The sequence below is a fragment of the Chelonia mydas genome, chromosome 4, assembly GCF_015237465.2.
Source record: "Chelonia mydas isolate rCheMyd1 chromosome 4, rCheMyd1.pri.v2, whole genome shotgun sequence".
In the NCBI taxonomy this organism is placed as follows: domain Eukaryota; kingdom Metazoa; phylum Chordata; order Testudines; family Cheloniidae; genus Chelonia; species Chelonia mydas.
Genome location: NC_057852.1, coordinates 28,455,260 through 28,479,983, shown reverse-complemented (window position 1 = coordinate 28,479,983; position 24,724 = coordinate 28,455,260). Strand labels below are relative to the sequence as shown.

At 40.6% G+C, this 24,724-nt stretch overlaps 2 protein-coding genes across 3 annotated transcripts in view; one reads left to right on the top strand and one right to left on the bottom strand.

Moving 5' to 3' along the window:
- Positions 1 to 5,611: 5,611 nt before the first annotated feature.
- On the top strand, positions 5,612 to 22,966 carry LOC102946787 (alcohol dehydrogenase class-3). Its single transcript, XM_037896952.2, has 9 exons — positions 5,612 to 5,902; positions 9,406 to 9,507; positions 10,505 to 10,646; positions 11,318 to 11,405; positions 13,294 to 13,513; positions 14,346 to 14,606; positions 15,318 to 15,453; positions 16,360 to 16,498; positions 18,818 to 22,966. Exons 1-9 carry the CDS (start codon positions 5,891 to 5,893, stop codon positions 18,840 to 18,842), a joined length of 1,125 nt encoding a protein of 374 aa, XP_037752880.1. The 5' UTR covers positions 5,612 to 5,890; the 3' UTR covers positions 18,843 to 22,966.
- METAP1 (methionyl aminopeptidase 1) overlaps positions 22,517 to 24,724 on the bottom strand; it is a 41,154-nt gene continuing 38,946 nt past the window's right edge. For both annotated transcript variants that reach the window (XM_007063015.4, XM_037896951.1), the window contains one exon: positions 22,517 to 24,489. In XM_007063015.4, coding sequence (XP_007063077.2) covers positions 24,326 to 24,489 — 164 coding nt within the window. In that variant the 3' untranslated portion in view covers positions 22,517 to 24,325. The remainder of the gene's footprint in view (positions 24,490 to 24,724) is intronic.

The following is a 24,724-nucleotide window of genomic DNA, read 5'->3' as shown; positions in this document are numbered from 1 at the left end:
GGGGAGAAGGCAGAGAAGAGGCAGGGCAGGGGCCGGGACTTGTGGGAAGGGGCAAGGGTGGGGCAGGGGTGGGAAGAGGCGGGGCGAGGCCAGAGTTGGGAGGTCAAGCACCCAGCAGGCAGAGGGGAAGTCGGCGCCTAAGGGTTTAACTATACCAGTTTAATTATACTGGTATAACTGAGAAAACATCCCTGTTTAGGCAAGCCCCCAGTGAAAGTTACAGAGGAAATATCCAGGACCTCATTTTTATGACAAACGTTTAAATAACATCGATGGTGTCATAAATATAAAGGGAAGGCTAACCAACTTTCTGTATACAGTGCTATAAAATCCCTCCTGCCCAGAGGCAAAACCCTTTCACCTGTAAAGGGTTAAGAAGATAAGGTCACCTTGCTGGCACCTGACCCAAAATGACCAATGAGGAGACAAGATACTTTAAAATCGGGGGGGTACAAAGGGTTCTGTCTGTCTGTGTGATGCTTTTGCCGGGAACAGATCAGGGATGCAGCCTTACAACTCCTGTAAAGTTAGTAAGCAATCTAGCTAGAAAATGCATTAGATTTTCTTTTGTTTAATGGCTGGTAAAATAAGCTGTGCTGGAGGGAATGTATATTCCGGTTTTTGTGTCTTTTTGTAACTTAAGGTTCTGCCTAGAGGGATTCTCTATGTTTTGAAACTGATTACCCTGTAAGGTATTTACCATCCTGATTTTACAGAGGTGATTCTTTTACCTTTTTTTTTTAATTAAAATTCTTCTTTTAAGAACCGGATTGATTTTTCATTGTTGTTAAGATCCAACGGTTTGGGCCTGTGTTCACCTGTACCAGTTGGTGAGGATTCTTATCAAGCCTTCCTCAGGAAAGGGGGTGTGGGGCTTGGGGGGATATTTTGGGGGAAGACGTCTCCAAGTGGGCTCTTTCCCTGTTCTTTGTTTAAAACGCTTGGTGGTGGCAGCATACAGTTCAAGGACAAGGCAAAGTTTGTACCTTGGGGAAGTTTTTAACCTAAGCTGGTAAGAATAAGCTTACGGGGTCTTTCATGCAAGTCCCCACATCTGTACCCTAGAGTTCAGAGTGGGGAAGGAACCTTGACAGATGGCACTGATCCTGCAAACTCTATGTACATCCTTAACTCTCCACCAGTGCAGGGCCACTGGAACTACTAGTGCTGGAGATACAGCATCTCACCCGGCTCTAAGTAATAATAGGAAATGAATGCAGAGCTTCCATCATACACAGTGTTTACAGTTTTGTTAGCTTTCAGTATTCCCGCTATAAAACTTGCTCCAGCACCCACGCCCCTGTACCAGGTCTGTCTAATTATTCAGTTGAATTATTCAGGGCAATTGATTTATTCAATTCACATTTAAGTATGTGCATAAGTTCTTCTGGGACCAGCACCTAAAATATTAACTAACACATTAACATCTCACCTCTGTGTTATAAATAAATGAATTCTAATCTCCATACCATTGAGTATGACTGTCGAGTTTTGCAAATTTGACTGAATCTAACCAATTTTGTTTTATTTAGCTCCATGTCATAAAAGTAACAGCTATCTAAAACTAGGTAAAAATAAATATTACTCTTACAAACACCAGTCTTTGTCCCTGGATTTTATCACTAAGTTTTACAATTAATTTTAAAAAAAAAAAAAACTTTTCAGTCTTAAGAATTGTATAAGTGCTCCTGTGAAGAAACATTCTGCAATTAAGTTAATGTTTCACACAAGTTATTTCAGTGACATCTAATGCTTATTTTATTTTATTTTCTCTCTGGTACAATTTGTTATTGTTTAATTTTCTTACGACACAGACGTGATTTGATTTTTTTCATATTACGAACACACGGCAATTTGTTTCTAGTAGACTTATCTGATTACTAGCATCTCCCTGGTCTGCATGTAAAAAAAATATGAAATTCCCTAATCCTCTCCTTCTGAGCCAATAGGAGTTTTGCTAACCTTTCATCAACTACAAGTTGTTCTTACAGTATACCATATTGAACACTGATTGGGGTCAGGGCCTTGGATAAAACACAGGTTGTCAATATATAATGGTAGAGTTCCCCAGATCACGTTCAGTTTCTAAAATTTCTTTGGCTTCTGGGTTGAACAAAAATCATATTTAAAGGACTAGCAAAGACCTTTAAGTTATTTATGAATTAATCTCCACTGGGAAGAAAAGTATGGCTTCAATTCAAGTGGGCGTATGGTTTTGTTGCCTATAACCCTATAGTTTGGTCTTTGAATTTCTTCCTGGATGGTTAGTGTTTCACTTGGGTAATGTACCCAAAATTTACCTGAAAGACCAGCCTTTTCTGAGTTTCTTTAAAAAAAAAAAAAAACACCAAACATCTAACGCAAAAAGTTATAGCAATAGTAAATATAATTTATGGGGTGTCAAATCATAGAAAATGGACCCATATAAACATTAGAACAAACAAAAATTTGTTTGGTTGGGCAGTTAAGGCTGCATCAGGATATACGCCAACTATTCAAAACCTTGAAAGCATGAAAATAAGAAATTATGGGGAAATACTCTAGTTTTCCTTGTCACCGTCACACATCCTCCACGAAGCACTGATTTCCATCTCTAACAAAAACCGAAAAGCAATACGCACCCCAGCTTCATGCTACTCTAATGCAAAACTTTAAAAGCAACCTTGTACTCGCTTATATCAAGAGATCAGCACATCTGACTGTCACACAGTCCACTGATTTGGAAATTTATTTTGCTTTAACATTACTGAAATCAGGTTTTCCTTTTGAAACTAAAAATTTCAATACCTATTTCAATAACATTTTCCATGTTTTTGACAAAAAAATTGATTTTTAAAAAACCATTAAAAATTGTGAGGGGGAAAAACTAAATGTGGGTCAATTTAGTACACTTCCTTAAAATATGTCAAAATTATTTTAATTTTGAAGACAGGTATTCATTTTTCAACCTGCTCTTCTCAACAGAAATAAGTAAGTAATATTTATACCTTTTAATTTTTCAAAGTGCTATACAAACATTGTCTTTCCAACTCCCCTATGAAGTAAGTTAACGTAGGAGAGTTGAAATTATAATTCAGAAGTTCCTGGCTCCTAGCCCAGTTGATTGCAGTACATCACATGGCTTCTCCCATTCAAATACAGGCCCCAGTTATACAAATAGTCCCTTACATGCGGACGGCTGTGTTCACACATAGTCGTGTACCTTGATGGGAGCTGAGAAGTTTCTGATGCTCCTTGCCTCCCCACCAACAGACAAATTGTAAGCATTTTTCAATTCCAGCTCTAACCAGGCTGAGCTTACTAAGATACAGAACCAGACCTTAAGAAAGCTGAGTCTGCAGGCCCAATAAGAAATGTGAAGAAGGAGGGCCGTCCCACGCAGTGGCATATGGCCAGGCATATTATGGCTGTATAATTCTGCGCCCCCCCCCGGCCCCCCACCAAAAAAATCTAAAGAAACTTTTAGCCTGATCCCGGAAATTTTTGTTCAAGATGGACAGAAAGCTGTTCGGATAGGTATGTTGGGATAAATAATATCGTCTGGAGGCTCCTGCCTTCCCAGGAAATTCATAAGATCTGTCCAGGATCTAGAACCAATTTGATATTTTCAGTTACTTTTGGACAGTGGTGTTCACAGAGGTCTTGGAAGAACAGGTTGATATAAATACCCATATATCTAGTACTGCATTTTGCTAGTCAAAAAAGAAACCAGAATAGGGAGAGTAGAGTGTCACAGAGTGTATGGAGGAGAGGGACAAGAGTGGGGAATCCTCTCCTTATCTAATGTTAACTATATAGCCCAATAAGTCTCTGTATGAGGTAACGATTTCCAGTAGGTACATTTTTCAGAGTGGTAGCTGTGTTAGTCTGTATCAGCAAAAAAACCGAGGAATCCTTGTGGCACCTTAGAGACTAATACAGTTATTTGGGCATAAGCTTTCGTGGGCTAAAACCCACTTCATCAGATGCATGCAGTGGAAAATACAGTAGGAAGATATACATACACACAGAGAACATGAAAAAATGGGTGTTGCCATACCATTTGTAACGAGACCAATCAATTAAGGTGGGCTACTATCAGTAGGAGAAAAAAAACCTTTTGTAGTGATAATCAGGATGGCCCATTTCAAACAGTTGACAAGAAGGTGTAAGTAACAGTAGGGGGGAAAAATTAGCATGGGGAAATAGTTTTTACTTTGTGTAATAACCCATCCACTCCCAGTCTTTATTCAAGCCTAATGTAATGGTGTCCAGTTTGCAAATTAATTCCAATTCTGCAAGAACACCTCAGCTATACCCCATGGCCTTGCAGGCATATAGGCTCCGATTCTCATAGAGGTCATGGGAAAAAAAACAATCTTGAGGAGAGATTTAAATAAGGGTTCTCTCAGACCAGTTTAGGATAGGCATTACATGAATGAAATAATACCTGAGTGGGCAGCAGTTGTGATGTCACAAAAAAGGGACTATGGCTTTATGCAGAGGAATAATGAAAATCAATGTAATGCAAAAACATGCTTGTATCACGATATCATGAGACAATCTCAAAACAGTGTGAGAGTGTCACGAACACTCAATCACGTGACCACACAAATGATGACGTATGGAAACACCATGGTGATATGTAGCACCCCTTCCCCTCACTGCACCTACTCTGAAGAACAAAATAATGTTGCAACATGTTGATGTAAAATTCACAATGCGTGGGAACCCTGAGAGAACTCCCAAGTAACTGCAACCTATTTTCATGCAAATAACCTTGGCAATATACACAGGAAACAGAAATACATAAAGAATAAAAATGTCTCTCAGTGTAACTTTCTTTTTTTAAAGTCAGAATGAGACACTAGTGAATCTTGATGGGGGGGTATCAAGAATGAGATCGGGGGGCATAATCTTATTCTATGGTTAGTAAAGACTGGCAGATGTTTTTGTCCAATCCCACTGCTGGAATAGTGCTCTGTGTTATTATTATTAGCTATGCACTTCAAGACAGTTATCCTATAGCCTCACACAACACGGGTCCCCATAGGTGCAGGAGGGCTCTGCATGGAGCACCCTGCAGGGGCCGGGCCATCTTGTAGTACTGTAACTGACACCGTACCAATATTTTCACTAGTGCAGGTAATTTTATTTCCAGGTTTTCCAATGTGTTCCGCAGACCCTTTTCCCCCATGGAAAAGGCTGGAAGTTCTTCCACAAGAACAGTCACACTGTGTTTCGAACACCTCTAGCTTGTACACAGAGCGCCTTCCCCGGCTGGGTGCTTGTGGCATTGGCCTGCTAAACCCAGGGCTGTGAGCTCAATCCCTGAGGGGGCGATTTAGGGCTCTGGGGCAAAAATTGGGGGATTGGCCCTGCTTTGAGGAAGGGGTTGGACTAGATGACCTCCTGAGGTCCCTTCCAACCCCGATATTCTATGAATTGAAAAATGCATAAAAATCACAATTCATAGATGTAGGTGTGAGTTCTAATATATCGGATGCACAATTGCAACAACAGCCACGCGGCCCGGGGACAAACGAGGACTAGGACTAGTGGGGGGGGGTCACGTTTTCCCTCCTCCCCCGGGGAACTTTTTAGCGTCCGGCCCCTGCGGACAATTCAAACACAGAGAGACTTCGCGGGGCCCATGCAGCTGCACTGCAGACTCCCCTGCACCTGACGCTTCCTACCGCTCTGGGGCGACGGCTGCAAGCAAACGGGCAGCAGCCCGGCGCCTCGCCGGCGGGGCGACGCTCCAGCCATCGCCATAAGCGGAAGCGGCAGCCTGTCGCCCAGCCCTCAAGAGGCGGCTCCAGCGGCAGCGAGCGCGCATGCACCGGCTCGGGCGGCCGCTTTGCTGAGCGCGCTTGGCGGGACGGCGGGGGAGGACCGGCAGCGGGGGCCCATGGCGAGCGCGGTAAGGGGCGTGGAACGTTCCCGGGCAGCTCCGGGCGCGGGGGGCTCGAGCGGGCGGCGAAGCGGGCTGCTGGGCCGGCAGCGCGCCGGAAGGCGGGAGGCTGCCGTGCAGGAGGGCCGCGTCCCAGCTTCCCCGCTGGGCTCGTCTGATCCGCACGCTCAGCAGGCGACCTGCTTGGAGCTGGGGCTTGCAAGGCCCTTGGGGCTGCTCGCGCTGGAGTTGCCCGGGGTTTTAGAGCAAGCAGGCGTTTTCCGTAAATCACAGTACCGGAAGCTGGACATCGAGGATGTCCTTACATAAGGGTCCATCGCATGCGGTTAAATTGTGCTGTTGTTCTTCCTTAAGCTTTGCGATGCAAGCACACAGCATCGTGTAGAGTACAGCATGGACTTTATCATCTATCATTTCTGTTATGGGGGCGCGCAAAGACCCCGGTTGGGATCATGGGTGCTGTGTTCAAAGCCATGGTCCTGTCCCAAAGAGCTTATGATCTGAAGCCCCAGTGAGTTCAATAGAATTGCACACACGCATAAAGTGCCACCGGACTCCTTGTTACACATGCATAAAGTTATTCCTGTATGTGTCTGCAGGAGTGCAGGCCTAAGCTGACAAGTAGCCTTGCACAGATAAGATCAAGGAGAAATATTCATGCATTCTTGACTCCGAAGAAGAACTATGATCATTATAAATGTGTTTGCCCTAACAGGGTAAATATGTATACATCAGTCTGGAAGGCTGGGTACATAATTAGTTGGGAAACTTGTTACTCTCATCTGCCTGTGTGGTTGCTGTGAAAAAGATTGGTATATCAATCTATCCCTCAGGGGTTCTCAAATTTCATTGCACTGCGACCCCCTTCTGACAACAAAAATTACTACAGGACCCCAGGAGAAGGGACTGAAGCCTGAGCCCGCACAAGTCCTGCTCCCCGGTTGGGGGTGCCAAAGCTGAAGCCCAAGGGCTTCGGCCCCAGGTGGTGGGGCTTGAGCTTGAGTTTCGGCCCAGGCCTCAGCAAGCCTAAGCCAGCCCTGGCAACCCCATTAAAACAGGATCACGACCACTTTGGGGTCCTGGCCCACAGTTTGAGAACTGGTGCTTTACAACTATAAGATCATCAGGTACTGTTCACACAGTGACAATGAGTTGGCCATTTCACATAACTATTGCAAAATCTCTTGAGAGTATAACTCTACACCCTGCTTTCTTCCCCTCAACTACAACCTACATCACCAGTCTGTCTGAGTAGGCCAAACAAGTAAATGATTGCCCAGACAGTGAAAGCTTGTCCTATCTACCAACCCTTCCAAGATAAGATGCAACTTCTACAACCGTTGTAGTGGGCTCAGCTGTAATGGCATAAACAGAAGATGATTGTGCGTTTGGAGGGCTAGCTTGATTGAATTAACAAATATACTGTTTTGATGCTAATATCTGTAATGAAAAACAAGAAAAATACAGCAAATAATCTTTTTCAATTGTTGTCTTCGGACCTTTCAATGAAGCAACAGAAAATTAAATTTCAGCCTAATAATTTCTTAACAACACATTGATACCCTAATTTCACTTTTTAATATTCCGGGGGCCTGGATAAACATTAACTACTTATTATTTCAAGTGTCCTCCATAAAGGCTACACTTTTAGACTGAACAGCATGTTGTAGACTGAGAGGTACTTGGAATGAGCCTTCTGCAACATCTTATCATATCTGTTGAGTTGTCTTATCCTTTTTTGCTTTTTATTTTTAGAGGTATTTATGTAGGAAAAACTAGGAACTTCTTAAATTGACAATAAAAAAGGTAGAGGTGTAATGTTTGTTCATTGAATGTTCCCAGCCAACTAGGAAAGTCTAAGTCTATTCTATAACTTTTATTTTTAAGCCTTCTCTTTATTTAAATAACCTATACCCATGCACATTTTGAAAACATTTACTCTTAAATGCTCACATTTAATCTGAGAGAATGAATCAGCTTTCATAATGTGGAAAAAGGCTTAACTGAAAACTCCCAAGTTATTTACAGGTTAACAATTCCTCTTGTACTTTGATCCCTAGAAATTGACTAGATTTCCTGGCAAACTTTCAGGAGTTTAATCAAAGCATTAAGCACTGCAAAGCAGTGTAACTTGTTGGTTTCTATGCAGCTGCTTTCCCAGAGTTAATATATCACATTTATTATATGCATACACACAATAATGCAAATAAACTAGCCTTAAGTTTGTGAAAAGGGCTGGTAAAGAAGTAACAAAGGCTTTTATGCTTGGGGGAAATTGATTGTAATGACTATTCCAGTATAAGGTAACTATTTTTGGATAGCTCCCCATGTTGGCACTTTGGAATAATTACTCTGCTCACAAAGCAATAGCTATAGCTATGCCAGTCAATTTCCCTGTGTAGACAAGGCCTTAAATTCAGCTTCAGAATTCATTAGAACAGGCCTCTGTGTTCTGTGGCAACCTATTGCATGTAGCATTTTCCTGAAAAAGATGCTGTCTTGTGTGGTTAAAAAGGAAAATAATTTAAGTTAACAGATGTACTACCTGCATAAGATTTTTCCATAGCTCCTCAGACAATGGAACTGAAGCTCATAAGACTTTTTTAGAAAGGGAAATCTAAGAGCATTCCAGATCCTCATTCTCACAGGACCCAATTCTGCTCTTGGTGATATGGATGTAACTCCTATGCTGACTTTCTCAGTTGGAAGTGCATCCATGTAACTGGAGGCAGAATTGGAGCCATTGATTCTAAAAAATGTTGTTTTCAAGAATCTAAGTTTTGTTTATCTTCAAAATGTTTCTACCCTTCTTAATTGAAAAAGAGAGCTTCTCTAGATAAATAAATGCAGTGTGGTTTTTAGGATGAAATTCATCTGTGATGCTGAAGCCTACACAGAGCCTTGGTTGTGGGCAGTTCTGCTGACAGAGTGGTCACGCAGAAGTATCTGTGCATCCCCTATACATTGCATAAAGGTTCTCTGTGCTGGCCACATATAGTCCGCTGTAGAAAGCCACAATAGGAGCGGGCTGGGTGTGGGGCAACAGATTGACCTCTGTGTTGATCCAAACTCTTATGTGAGACAGATGGCTTAACTAAATTTTCCAAGTTTTGTAATCTTGATTGTGTGTACTGCTGGCACTAGCTATAGAAAAATACCATGTGCCTCACATAAATGCTGATTGTTTATTTTAAAATGTCACTAGCATTATCTAACATTCTTCATATGGCACCCCCCACCTCCCCCATTACCACAACGTACTGTCTTCAAAGTACTAAAATAACACTTTAAGTCCAGATCTGGTGGTTCTTGTTTAAGTTCCTGAAAGCAAATGTAGGGCAACTGTCCCTTTGTTCTAAAGTCATTGGGAGTTGAGGGTTGGATCTCACCCATAACTTCATATCTGGGATTATTTCAAAAAAATAGTAGCCTTTCTTTTCTTTGTTCCCTCCACTGAACAAGAATTATTATAAATGAACAGTGCAATAACTCTGTTCTTCTTTCTCATTTAGGTTATTAAATGCAAGGCTGCTGTTGCCTGGGAGGCAGGTAAACCACTCTCTATAGAAGAGGTGGAGGTTGCGCCACCAAAAGCACATGAAGTCCGTATTAAGGTAACTTAAGCGAATGTTTGTTGCTGGCTTTACAGTTTGTATTTTGGGAGGCCAAATAATAGAGGTGAATAATTTGTTTGCCCTTGTAGGACAAAAATGTTGAATTTATAGAGTTTGTGTTATCTGTTTGTTTGAAACCTAAGTCAGACTCAAAAGAAAAGAATGGTGTCTGGTTTTTGGGGTGGCATAAAATGAAATGGCTGCTGGTCTGAGGCCTAACACTTATTTTGATCATGGGCCAAAGCCTAAAAATCACTGCTATTCTGAGGGATCAGTGGCCATTTTAAACCATCTGAGCGAGGAAAAACGTGCTTTATCCCAATGAAATCTCATCTCATTTATTTATTTTAATTTTTCAAATTGTATGGGACATTCAGTGCTAGCCATTTTAGGTCATAATTTATCAGACCTTAAACTCATCACTGTGATTAGCATCTTGCATGCTCCAGATCTTCACTTCTGATTCTAATGACTTCTAATAGGCAGTATCTCCCAAACTAATATATAGGATGCAATGTGCCTCGATGAAAAGAGTCCACATGAGGTCCTGTGTGCTGCTTAAGACTTCTATTAAGAACTTAAATTGGATTTTTGAGTGCTTATAATGTTATATGGACCCTCTGTACGGGGTGATTTTTTTCACTGTTGGAGATTGATCCCATTTGAAATCTGGGGTACCATATTGTTTTCAAATGGCATAGAGCACTGGCTTTAGCAGATCTTGAGCCAGCAGCTGCCAATTTCATGTCCGAACTGAAGAGATGAGAAACAAACAGAGATCAAAGCAATGTGATTATTTTTTCAGGTCCAGTATCTCTTGTGAGTTGCCGGAGCTAAAAACACTTTGGTTAAACTACTACAAAAGACTTCAGAATCAGTGAATTCATCCTAGCATTAGTCTTGGATTACTGACCAGGAAAAATATTTCAATACCAGTTATCTCTTTAGATTCTCCTTCATTACCTCCAGAATATTTCAGATTATAATATTCCTTTAGGTGGTTGCCACTGCAGTCTGTCACACAGATGCCTATACGCTGAGTGGTGCTGATCCTGAGGGGTGTTTCCCAGTGATCTTGGGTCACGAAGGAGCAGGAATTGTGGAGAGTGTTGGGGAAGGAGTAACTAAATTAAAACCAGGTAAGAAAACATTTGGTCTTCACAAGCGCTTTTTCTAGTTTCTTTGGAAATCTTGCTTCAATGGAATAAATTGCTGAGACTTGTCCACTGAAAAGCAGAATTGATGAGCTGCTGTGATGGGTTTTTTTGGGCTACACCTGCCTAAAGTTTTCCTTCATGCGGGTGGTCCAGTACTAAACTAACTAATGTGCTCTTGGTTTACTCTTCAGAAGAGAATAGTTTACAGGGTTATTATGTAATACTTTATGAAGAAACTATTTGAATTCAGTTTGTGTTCTAAAAGTGTCAGTTGTTTTTAACCAGTTGAACAATTAGAGATAACAGCTGTGTAAATACACTGGTTTTTCCATATAGGTTTTACATCTTTGTTCCTATTTGTTCTTGTTTAACTTTAGATGGAAATTGATCGTTTACTCAGACATGAGATGAATCAGGGTTTTTTATACAACGCACTTTACAAAACCTGTATATTGTCATTCTATATTTGAAAGCATTTTGGAGATTTCAAATGCACAAATAAGAATGCATGAATTATTGCCCCCATTAAAATTTCATAGTATTGACCATGTTACATTTGACCACGTACCAAATGTGTGTATGTTCTGACATACTGTCCTTTCAGTCTTTAAACAGCTAGTCATATGAAATGTTTCTCTCGTTATGTTCTCTAGGTGACACAGTCATCCCACTGTACGTCCCACAATGTGGAGAATGCAAATTCTGTTTGAACCCTAAAACCAATCTCTGCCAAAAGATAAGGTTGGTGCACTTTTTTTCTTGATACACACAGAATAATAATTGTTCAGTGTACGCTTACTTTTGTAACAAAGTTAACTGAATTTGTATCAAATTGTTCTGAATTCAGGTAACATCAGATCAAATGCAGAGCAAGGTCATTTAGTTGGAAAGATGCATGTTTTAGGTTTGTTATGCAATACCCATTTTTTCCCCCCCTCCTTTCAAGGCTTAGCAGTAGTGGTTTTTTTGTTGTTGTCGTCTTTTCTGGCCTTACTTAAATTCACTTCTTTGTGTGTGGCTGTGATACTATGCCACAAATACTATCATTTGTCAGGGTATCTAGTAAGCGAGGATGTATTCAAAATTCTGTTTGATTCAAGTGGTAGTTTATCGTAGAAAATTATTGCCCTTTGAATGGGGAAAAAACAACTCTCTGTGGTCAATATCTTCAACCCAAGGAACAAGTAGTTCTCCCTTTGTAAACAAGAATCACAGACTGTTTTCTACACTTTAAAAGGTCTTTGTCCTAAAATGTGATGCACTTCAGTTAGCCTTTGCTAAGTAGTCGCATGTTTAGATCTCAGTCATGTAAGCCAGTGGCTCTCAATCTTCCCAGACCACTGTACCCCTTTCAAGAGTCTGATTTATCTTGTGTACCCCAAGTTTCACCTCACTTAAATTACTTGCTTACAAAAGTGGACAAAAATACAGAAGGGTCACAGCACACTATTACTGAAAAATTGCTCACTTTCTCATTTTTACCATTAGATAAATCAATTGAAATATAAATATTGTGCTTACATTTCAGCGTGTAGTCTATAGAGCAGTATGAACAAGTCATCATATGAAATTTTAGTCTGAACGGACTTCGCTAGTGCTTTTTATGTAGCCTGTTGTAAAACTAGGTGATAATTAGATGAGTTGATGTACCCCCTGGAAACCCTCTGCGTATCCCCAGGTTGAGAACTACTGATGTAAGCCACTCAGCCAGCAGCAGAGCTCCAGCAGTAATAGTGGCTACCATTTTAGCAGACTCAGATTAAATCGCAAGTAAACACTAGCATGACCTCATAGTTTCCATTCATGCCTGTCACAAAACCACTATCCACTGTGATGGGATTGGCAGAGGCTGCTCAGCAGAGACTTGGGGTATATCTACACTGCAATCACAGGATGTGATTGGTTTTTTTTTTAAGCTCATCTAAACGTACCCAAGCTAGCTTGATTAAGACTAGCTAGGGAACCAGTAGCAGTGAAGCCACGGCAGTACGTGCCTCTAGGCAGGTAAACTAGCCTGCTCAGAACCCTGAGTAGCTACTTGGGTGACTACCCCATGCTGAAGCCTGGGCTGCCTCAGCTTCACTGCCCGGATACCCAAAGTAGCGAGATTAAAACTAGTTCAGGTATAAGTGCACAAATTGCAAATCACACCGCACGATTGCAGCGTAGGCATACCCTGGGACTAAAAGGAGAGAGGATACAGTGGGGCAGGACTGGGGTGTGTTAGAAAGGTCAGTTATGGTTTATATGCAATGTGTGGTTTCCTGAATGTCTGTGTCAGAGCGCTATTAGGTCCTGCTTTATCAAAGCACTTAAAGTGCTTACGTCCCACTGAAGCCAAATGCATCTTAAGAACTTCGATGAATTGAGGCCTTGGAACCTGATCCAAAGCCTGTTAAAGTCGGTAGAAAGACTGCAACACACCTGTTGTCTCTAACTTTCATGAACTCAAGTTTTACTTAAATGTCTTCAAAATTTTTACTCTGCGGGTAATCATGTAACTGAATCTCCATGCACCGTTCAGGAACTGTACCACTTGGTGAAAATTAACAGTCACTTCCTAGACTCTCTCCTGTCACTTTCTGTGACACTGTATTAAATATCATTTGTTGTACTGTGTTTTTTTCAGAGTTACCCAAGGAAAAGGACTGATGCCTGACGGTACCAGCAGGTTCACCTGCAAAGGGAAGCAGATTTACCACTTCATGGGGACTAGCACCTTCTCTGAATACACCGTTGTAGCGGATATCTCTGTGGCTAAAATCGATGCTGCAGCTCCTTTGGATAAAGTTTGCCTGTTGGGCTGTGGAATTTCAACAGGTTACGGAGCCGTCCTCAACACTGCCCAGGTACGGGATCTGGCTGATCACTCTCTCTCCCCCATACCTGTGGCTAATGACAGTAAAAGTACTGTAATGAAAATCTGTTAAGGCTGGGCTTGGAGAAAGTAAGACCAGAGGAACAGCCGCTGAGTGGGCAGAGGGAGAAAGGACATGTGCTCACCACTTCCTTCCTTCCTTTTCCATTGCCAAATCTGACAAGGAGCCGGACCAAGTAGGAAACGGGAAGATCGGCCTGGGCTTCCCACCTGTTTAGCCTCAGCAGACGAAGTCAGATCAAAAACCCTGTTTCTCCTTCTCCCAGCTCTCTTTGTGCAGAGTGGGGTAGAGGAAGCATGTCTTGATGGAGGCAAGTGGCTGTGGCGAGGAGCCACCTTGAACTGTTCAGGAATTTGTTTGTGGATGGGTATTATTGGTCAGTTGGGGTTACCTTATAGTAAGGACAGACTTGTACATATTGACAATGTTGTAAAGTTGCTTTAAATATTCCCTTTGATACAGTGATCTCTCTCTGCTTCCACCTGTTCTCATGCTACCATCCTATTATGTGGCAGGTGCTCCCGCTTTGTTTGGGGGGGGCGGACTTCCCACTGTTCTAGCCATTACCGAGCCATTACCCACCTTTTGGGTAAGGAGTAAACTTAGCCCGTTACAGCCCTTCAAAAACAATTCATAAAAAAATCTCTGGCATACTTCCCTACATCTGAGTGATGATGACTTGCAATTTTGGATTTTTGTTCTCTATTTTTCTTAATATATAAATAATCTGTATTTCTCATACATGTGGAAGGATGTGTTTTTTCTTTCCTCCCTCCTGAACAGATTTCTCTTGCTCTGTTAGGTGGAACCTGGTTCTACCTGTGCCATCTTTGGATTGGGAGGAGTTGGGCTGGCAGTTATTATGGGCTGTAAAGTGGCTGGAGCTTCCCGGATCATCGGCATTGATCTCAACAAAGATAAATTTGCCAAGGCTAAAGAGTTTGGAGCCACTGAGTGCATCAACCCTCAGGACTTTAAGAAGCCCATACAGGAGGCGCTGGTTGAGCTTACTGATGGTGGAGTGGACTACTCTTTTGAGTGCATTGGGAATGTTGGTGTCATGGTAAGCGTGCACATAGCAGTACTGAAAGGGAAGTTTAACTACAACTTGGGATAGTTAATAACCTTAAAAGAAAGACAAGCTCCTTTCTGTTTACAAGGGAGTATTCTATCATTTCTTTTCTGTTGAGAGTAGCCTGGTAATTTTTATATAGTAGACTAAGAGTCCATTTCAACCAATCCTAATTATAAAATGAAAGACAAGTCTACTGCTTAGGTGGAAAACACAGCTCCTTTATGTTCTAAAATATAATTATGGAAGAAAATTAGTCATGCAAACCTTAGCAGAGCTGAAAAACAAAATATCAGCAAATAGACTCCCTGTGACTTCACATTTTCACCTTTCCTCCCAGATGACAAACTTAATACCCTAATTACAATATTGCTAGGTGGAATGTTTTCCTAATTCTTTCAGTAACAGTGTAGACCAGCTTGTTCTTTCTAAGTACAATCCAGCATCCATTGAAATGGACAGACTCCATGTGGGAGATGGGAATGCACTATAAGTGTTTTAAAAACAAAAGTGTGGGGCAAGGTGTAGGAATATTGGCCATTTTACCAATTAAATTATATATACTTGTCAGAATTTTTTTTCTTAACTAGGTACAGCATCGCTGACATGCTCAATGTTAAAAAAATGAAATCTCTGTGGGGCTATATAGCATCTATATAATAGATTCTTCTTAGCAGTGATTAGCTTTCTTTCTGTTTGAAGAGGGCTGCCTTGGAATCCTGTCACAAAGGCTGGGGAGTCAGCGTGATAGTTGGAGTAGCTGCTTCTGGTCAGGAGATCTCTACCCGTCCCTTCCAGCTAGTAACGGGTCGCACGTGGAAAGGAACTGCCTTTGGAGGTATCTTTCTGGCACACTGATGATCTGTCTTCTAAAAGAGGGATAAAGTACTGTCTTCCTCTGTGGTTGTACAAGAAACTGGTTCCTATCAAGTCATTCTTAATGAATGCTACACTAGCTTTTCAAATATAACCTTTTATAAATAACTATCCCCCACAGACAAGCTGTGAATGATCATCCTTCTGTTGCATATTATGAATTTAAAATGCAAGTAGCAGCCATAAGGGGAGAATTTCTTCTGTGCAGTTCTATAGCTGTATCATGGTTGAGGTGCAAATAACAAGAGCTGCTCACCTGGGAAATGGGGAATAATGTAAACATGTTTGTGTAAGTAACTGCCCTGTTTAATCACTGAGCAAATAGAATTGTTGAGCTCTGTTGTGAGGATGCACAGCTGGTGGGGAAGGGGGTGGTTTTAGACAGTAAAAGGGGATCCTTTAAGAAGAAACTGTTTAGACATAATTCAGGAATGAAAAGCTGCTGGAGTCTTCACAAAGTGCCACTTTTATACAACTCTTTTCCGTGCATACAAAACTCTGCTGTGGTCTAGTTATAAAATACATAAATGTAGACCAGGAAGAGGGCTGAGCACAGTTTTCTGAGGTGATCTCAGCTAGACATTGAACACACATCCCTGCAGTGAAAGGTAATGCACTTTGCAAATGAGGCCCTCCATTTTAACTGGTCATTTTAGCTGTACTCTTGCATTCTTTACTCCAGTGTTATTCTACAGGCAGATGGGTATGGATATTATGACATGATCCTAGGATCTCTCTCATACCAAGAAAACTAAGCTTTAATGATTAATACTATTGAGGGGTAGGGTTGATATTTTATTTCCTCTATTTATACCCTAGTATGGTTTTGATTTACGGGGGGGGAAAAAAAGTTGTTTGTTTTTTTCAGGTTGGAAGAGTGTAGAAAGTGTACCAAAGCTGGTGGCTGAATACATGTCAAAAAAGATCAAAGTTGATGAATTTGTGACTCACACGCTACCTTTTGACAAAATTAATGAGGCTTTTGAACTGCTGCATGCAGGGAAGAGGTAAGTTTAAATGTCTTATGTCCGTAACATTGAATAGCTCAATAAGAGTTTGTAGGCCACTGCTATGTTGTTCTGACACCCGCCCCATGCATCCCCTTTGTGGTTCAGATATGGTGTGTGAAGTGCTATGCACCAAGTATGTTCATGCACACCTAGAGCAACTAATTGCTCACTCTGTTTCTAGGTCAGTGCTGCAACATCAGCTTCTGTTTTGGGTGGGGACAGGGGAAAGGCAAGGAAAATAAATTAGTGTTGGTGTCTGAGCAGAGGAGGAAACAAAAAGTGGGGAAAAAAAGAACTATAGCCATAAAGGACAAAAATTTTAAAAAGTTAACTTCAAGAACCAGAATAAAAGTAGAGACTGAGAAGGAAACAAAAGAAAGTACTTGGATATTAAAATCCCAATGAAACTTATTTCAGAACAATTAGCATTATTTTAGATTACACTTGAACCTCGGAGTTAAACACCAGAGTTAAACTGATGAGTCAGCTACCTTCTTCATTTGGAACTGGAAGTACACAATCAAGCAGCAGCTGACAAAAAAATAAACAGCAAATACAATACAGCACTGGTAAATGTAAACTACTACAAAAATAAAGGGAAAGCAGCGTTTTTCTTCATAATATTTCAAAGCTGTATAAAGTCAATGTTCAGTTGTAAACTTTTGAAAGAGCAAAATTTTGTTCAGTTATGAACAACCTCCATGCCTGTGAGAACTGAGATTCTACTGTACTCCATTAAATAGAAGGTTTGAATTTCATGTTCCTCAAACAAAGTATCTTAAATAATTGGCTGATAGCTAGGTTAGATTCAGTATTAACAATCATCTGGTAGTGGGCTGTTAATGTCCAGTTTACATTTATTAACATGCTGGATTTGTTCTGTCCTTATCTTGTTCACCAATGGATTTTTCCCCCTCTCTAACATGAGACTGGAGGCGGAACTAAAGAACCTTCAGTCACTGGCTATGTGACTTAACTCTGCCCATGTTATCCTGCCTAGAGTTTCTTCTCTGCTCAGGTAAATGGCAAGATTGTGCTGCTGTTTGCAAAGCAAGCCTCAGCTATAGCAATAAGTAAATTCAAAAAACACTTTTCCTCAGGAAAGGCTAACAGGCTCTCATTGAGCTTGGTGCAAGCCTGGGGGAAAAAAGATGAACGTTATTTTCAGATTGTGAATCAGTGCAGGAGCAATTCTGCCACCTGGTGAATGCCAAACGACATATCACAAAAGCATAATATACAGTCCAGGATCTGTTCCAGTCATAATATATCCCTGGCAACCTTTGTGGAAGGGATGGTCTGGTTCTCTTCCCTATAAAGCAAAGGCTGGATCTACTATGGATTTTATATAACATTTCTCTTTGCATGTGAAGGAGAAGAAAGCCTGTCCATAGACCCAATGGCAGAATCCATAGCTGTGACTTAGAGCCTAAGAAGGTTTAACTCAAAGGAAAAGGCAACATCCAGTTTCAGTCTTAGAAATAGCATTAAGTTTGGTTCTCCAAGCTGATGAGTTCCATGCCTGTAAGTCAAAGGCCAGATGACTGGGAATTCATCAGGATAGTAAGTAAGAGCTTTAAATCCAACTCCTAATTGAGTTTCAAGGCAATCTGTATGAAATAGCTATCTTTCCCCCTAGAAATAGAAGCCGGATTAATAAATGGTCCAGGTCACTTACCTATCAAGAGCATGAATAAATGGAGAAGGGAAAAAATCAATTGGTGGACATGATAGGAATCAGACAAAAACATGGTGGTCTCTCTTTTTTTAAACTAGTAATTACATTTTATATTTTCTAACACTGACAACTGCAGACACAGCATTGCCCACACAAATTTTACTCAATTAACTTGTAGGAAATGAGACTTAAAACCTATCCAATTTGTAACTATTTAGTGCACTTCTGTGCTCTCATGTGAGCAGCCTCTAAAATTTAAATAGTAAAAGCTGTTTTAAATTCAGGCTGGGGCAGAAAATACATTTAAAGCCATCCATTAGTCAGTTGACAAAAGGTCAAATACTGAAAATTGACTTTAGAACTTGTATAGGTTTTTTTTTTTTTAAATAGTCTCAAATCTAAATTTCATGTGGAAGAACATATTTACATCTTTGAAGTAAGCATTTAAAGGGTATGACATAGGGAACTGAAGACATTATCGGCTCAGTTGAGAAACTGGTCAGTCATGTTGGTTAATTTTAAAAAAGGAAATATTCGCTAGAGGGGATGGGAGGCTTGCTCTTAGATGAGATGTAGGATTAAGTAACATTTCAGGAACAGTGGTAAAAGTCTGATACCCATTTTTGTCTTTTTTCAAGCATTCGATGTGTCCTGAAACTTTAAGGATCCCGAAGATGGAACCTGCCAGTCTTAGCACTATGCTGTGTCTACTAGTTAATGGAGCTTTTTGAAGAGGTGTAGGATCAGCTGGAGAGAAAATTCAGTTGTGATGGGAAAACTATCTGCTTTAGGATCATAGTCTCTATTAAATCATAGGTAACCTGATCTCAGACGAATGATAAATACTAAATCCAGTTATGAAACTAATGCTGGTTGTGGTCATGAAATTAACGTTTTATTCTATACTAGTCACTCCTGAATTCTGACAGTGCCAAAATCTTTAAAGCTGCTTGATAGGTTTTTTTGTAAACACCACTTAAACTTTCATTCCTTTAGTCATTAATTTGTTTTCTCTAATTCTAAAAAGTTATTAGGTGGAGCACGTAAGACCTAAAAGTCTGTGGGTTGCAGATATGCATAGAGGAACTCCCTCCCCATGCAAAATGGGATGGGGAGAAGACCCAGCTGTTATCTGCAGCAGCTTCCTAATCCTGATGCTGGGGGATCTTTCTGCAGTGCTCATCAGCAGTAAAAGTTAAATGTTGCAGTTAAGCTCTCCCATTGCAAAGAACCCTATGGATGAAGGGAGTATATTTACACTGTTTTATTAGTTCAGAGCTAGGTTTTTTTTTTTCAAGCCACTAGATTCTTATCATGGGAAGCTTAATTTCTGCAGATGATTGAACTGCCAGTGAAACACTGCACTACAGGCTGAAGCTGACTTTATCCTAACTATCTTTCATAGTACAGTCTAAGGAGAAGACTGAGCAAACTCCTGTCCTAACTTAACTGCTGTGGAAGCCCAGGGGCACAGGAGAGGGTGATTTAAATCAAGGCCCAACACCTACCCAACCTGTCACCACTACAGTAAATAGCCCTAATTCTAAAAGAAACTTGTCTAAGACTTACCCTTTATTTTGAAAAAACATTAAAACTAGTCAAAGATTTCTATGATGATGAAGTGAGCTGTAGCTCACGAAAGCTTATGCTCAAATAAATTTGTTAGTCTCTAAGGTGCCACAAGTCCTCCTTTTCTTTTTGTGGATACAGACTAACACAGCTGCTACTCTGAAACCTGTGATGATGATGATACAGTATGAGGCCCAAAGCCACAGCTGTGTGGGCTGTGATTAGTCAGCTCTGACTGAAAGTGAGGTGAGGGAAGTGCACTCCTTGCAACAATGCTGAAGGAAAACTGAGCATGGTATAGAAAGTGATATTGGGGATTTACTTTCTTCCTCCTGGCCAATAAATTGCTGCCCTAGCATGAGTGTGTGGAGCAATCAGTAGTAAATCTGATCAATTAAGGGCTGGACTAAGTAACATGAATATCCCATGGTAACTTCACAAGAATCTTTCTGGTTGTTCCACTCCTGCTTCATTTCCCATTTGGCTAATTAGTCTACTGTGCTGTAGTGTTACAGTTAACCAACTGTCAGCAAATCACTAGTAAATAAAATATACTGGAGGCCTTCTAGCAGATATCTGTAATGTAAATCCTACACTATCATTCCATACACCTGGCTATAGGTTCAGATGTTGCAATTTATTTCAGTGTTTAAACATGGTTTCACTCTGACAAAGAAGTTTTAGTAGGAACTACCTGATCCACTTATAACTAGGCTGTAGTTCTGTTAGACTTAAAGCTTCCTCTGGTCTTTCATCTATTTAATTCTAAGGCAAAATTAAAGTAGGGAATGAAGAAGCCCACTGGAGCCATTCCAAGCAAGGTTTTTTAACCTGCAACTTCAAAGTCAGTCAGATATCAGTCCTGGTTAAGTCATTGCATCCATAACTTCTAGGATGCACTGCCTTTACTACCACACAAACATCATGGTGTGAGTAAGTAGTGTGTGACAGGGGAGAACCACTCACCCCCATTGTTAGAAAGATAAGTATCTGGCTCAATTAGTGAAAAAACCAGCTTTTGTCATACCTGGACAATTACTAAGAGGGACCCCTTACACCACCACCCACCCACATCATAAATAAAAAGGCCTACAAGCCATATAGTTAAGTTCTCACCTAATATTTTGACCAGTTGACCACTCTATTAAATGGAGTAATTTCTGAAGAATTAAACAGATAAGGAATATCATCAAAAGGTTTTCTCCTAATAGTGCTGATGAGGGACTAACTCTGCTCTTCAAATGTAGCATAGGGAAGATTTACCAATTAAGAACTTTATGGGACAAATCTAACTCCATTTTGGAGCAATACAAGCCTGTAGGCCAAATCATTTCAATGGCAGTCATGTAAGGGATGGAGAGTTCACCCTGCTTCTCTTTCCTCCACTTCCTCTTCTAGTCATTCTTGTATCTGTTTGGTTTTCTACAGTGCATTGTTCTTCAGCATTAATTAGAACAACCTGTCTTCTGGAAAATATCTACATGAGTCAGCAAAAATTGCTAAATGCTACATGGAAATTTAAGCAGTTTCCCTATCCCCTTTTGTGGTTTGGGGAGTGAAGGAGGTGGTATAGGGAAACTATGGTGAAAGGTAGTTCCAGAGCAACTACACATTTGTGCTTGTGGCAGGATCCTTCAAATCAAGAGAAACTGTTAGAAATTTAACAAGACTTTTTTTAAATAGATGGTAACTTTTATAAGATTTAACCTATTTCCAAAATTTGGAAGACAAAGAAATATAGTCTGCATTTGTAAGCAAAACTACATAGATTCCTAGATATTAAGGTCAGAAGGGACCATTATGATCATCTAGTCTGACCTCCTGCACAATGCAGGCGACAGAATCTCACCCACCCACTCCTGCAATAAACCTCTCACCTATGTCTGAGCTATTGAAGTCCTCAAATCATTGTTTAAAGACTTCAAGGTGCAGAGAATTCTCCAGCAAGTGACCCGTGCCCCATGCTGCAGAAGAAGGTGAAAAACCCCCAGGGCCTCTTCCAGTCTTCCCTGGAGGAAAATTCCTTCCCGACCCCAAATATGGCGATCAGCTGAACCCTGAGCATGTGGGCAAGATTCACCAGCCAGATACCCAGGAAAGAATTCTCTATAGTAACTCAGATCCCACTCCATCTAACATCCCATCACAGGCCATTGGGCCTATTTACCATGAATATTTAAAGATCAATTAATTGCCAAAATGATGTTATCTACAATTTGACACATGTAAAAATCTACTAGAAACTGGGGGGAAAAAAATACTGAAATAGTGGGGGAGAAAAGCCAAACTGATCTGGTCTTCAGATTGATTTGCTATCTGGTGAATAAACTAGGAGGCTGTCTAAACAAAAAGTTAATTTAAGTTTAGACCTTACTATATAATAAACATTAATTCAGAGATAACTGAAATGCTGTTTTAATTGTAGCTTACCTGCAGAATGCACATCATGGATTGTCTATATTAAAGTTATATTGGTCTATTTAGTTCTCCTGGTGCAAATACTTAACACAGATGTGTATTAAACCATGCTTGTAGAAGTTTAGCACATAGTTAAATTAATGGAATTAAATCTACAACTGGTTTAAATGCATCTATGGTAGGGATTTGGACAGGTTCAAACAAATTAGCATCTTTGAGGCCTGGACACATGCTATGTCCATTTTATATTATGAAAATACTGTTTCCATTAAAAGAAGCTGCAACTCTTAATTTATATGCCAAAGTCAACACTTCCCGTCATGCATGCACACACAAAAAAGGCAAGACAATTGTACCCACTCAGGTGACTGGCATGGTGAGCAAATCTCCATGATAGTCATCCCGACTTTTAATCTCCTTAATACATTACATACATGGCACTGAACACAGGTAATTCCACTCAAGTATTGCAGTCTGTTTAGTTAAAATCTACACACGCACGCACACAAACCATCTCAGGTCATTTTTTACTGTATCATTAAAAATAAAGGTAATGAAAATGTTATCACAATGATACTCTTACAGCAATAAAGGTTTGAGGCACTGTGGGAAAAGAAGACATTTTCTGGCAAGTTTCGTGTTTAGTTGTGACACAATGGGTCCAGTTTTGTGAAGCATTAACTGCCCTCAAGTTTAACTGGAGCCAATGAGAAGTGAGGACACTCAGTACCTTCAAAGACCAGGCTCCCTATGTGACAAGAAGTCAGACACCTAGTAAAATGTGCACTTTATGCCCATGATTTTATGGTTTGATTTGTCTTCATTGGTTTAAGTTTTTCTGGCACTACAGTGTTGTACGGAAGACAGACATTAGGTCTGCAACTGTGGGTGAAATCATTTTCATTACTGATTCAGAAAAGAAAAAATCTCAGCAGAGACACTAAAGATTGAGAAAGGGGAGGAAGGGGTCAGAGGCTAATCAATTCCCATAGTCCTGGAGATGGCAGCTTTCAGATCAGGAGGGTGGCACGCTAGTCAAGAAGCATGAGGAAAATTGCACTACTGCTGCCCACACTGTATTTAGTCTGAGGGCAGAGCACTTCATTTTCCAGGCCTGTCAGCCTGACACCTTTCAAGAGCACAAAATTCAATTAAAAACTTTCTTAAAATTCAAGAAAACAGCTAATACAGCAGCAGTAGTATCTAAGACATTTCCTCTTCACTCAGACATGAGCATTCTTTTGAAATAGTTTTGAAATTCGTCTTGCTGTAATGTCTTTCACTTTGCAATCCCCCTCCCCTCATATCTCTAGGGAAGAGGCCCCTCAGTAAAAACACACAGGAGCTTGTAAATAATTTTTTTTCTTGGTTAGCTGGCTCATTCCTTTCCCTGTCAAGTATGAAATAGCAGTTTCACAGTGAACTTTTGGAGCACCGAACTCTGCCAACCACTGCTCTTCAGAAAGGCAGCTCTTTGCCCGGAGCAATTTTCGTGATTTTACAAAAGCAGGGAATCAGCACTAACAATTTCCAGAAAGAGAGATGTCTAAGGTCTCGATTACAGCAGAGGCAATTGGCAAAGTGATGGGAAAGTACTAAATTTGAAGATAGATGAGTCTTGGTAACACGTGCCTCTTTCTATGTACCAATTCCCCCTCTCTGATTATAAACAAAGCCCATTGGTTGCAGAAGTAGCTAAGCAGGTCTTTGGAACGAGAAACACTTAAAATCCCAGGTGCCACTCATACACAGACAAAAGCCGGGCACACTGAAGAAATGAGAAAAGACTTGATGCCCAACATGTCAAGTCCCCAGTGGGAAAGTAACCTGCACTTTCTAGCTAATACCATGCATGTGACACAAACAACTGCAGGTCTGATTGAAAGAAAGGTGCTAAAGGGGCAACTGAAGAAAAATAAAAAAAATACAGTACGAGTGTCGTGGGTAGGAAGGAAGCAGAAAATATTTTAAATACTTCTCTCCTTTTTTCAGACATTGGGTCAGGTTCTTCAAGATATATACCAAATGCTGTATTCCTCTCTTATCTACAGTCAATGAGAACAAAACAAATGATAAAATCCCACTCTGTTCTGTACTCTTAATAAAATGCATAGTACAGAGACAAAAGATTATATTCAGATCCGTCAGCTCAGTCTAAACTAATACTGGGACATGAAGTGAGGACGAACACTGTCCGACCGCCGAGTTAAGATTTCACAGCCAGTATCTGTGATCAGAAGAGTGTGCTCAAACTGTGCAGACCGCTTTCCATCTCTTGTCACTGCAGTCCAGCCATCAGGCCAGGTTTCATCTTGCCACCCACCTAATAAGATAATTATTTAAAGATTAAAACAAAGTATGGACAATATTAGTTCTTAAATGTGTCCCTTCTAAATAGTATATACGTAGTGACTGTTATAAATATGAATGTGTATTACACATTGAATCAATTCATCAGAAGCCTTTTAAAGCTTCCAATTTTGGGCATAATATTCCAGTTGGCTTCTCTCACTGCCCTACCATGCCTGCTGTTAATAATACACATCAAAACGTATGAA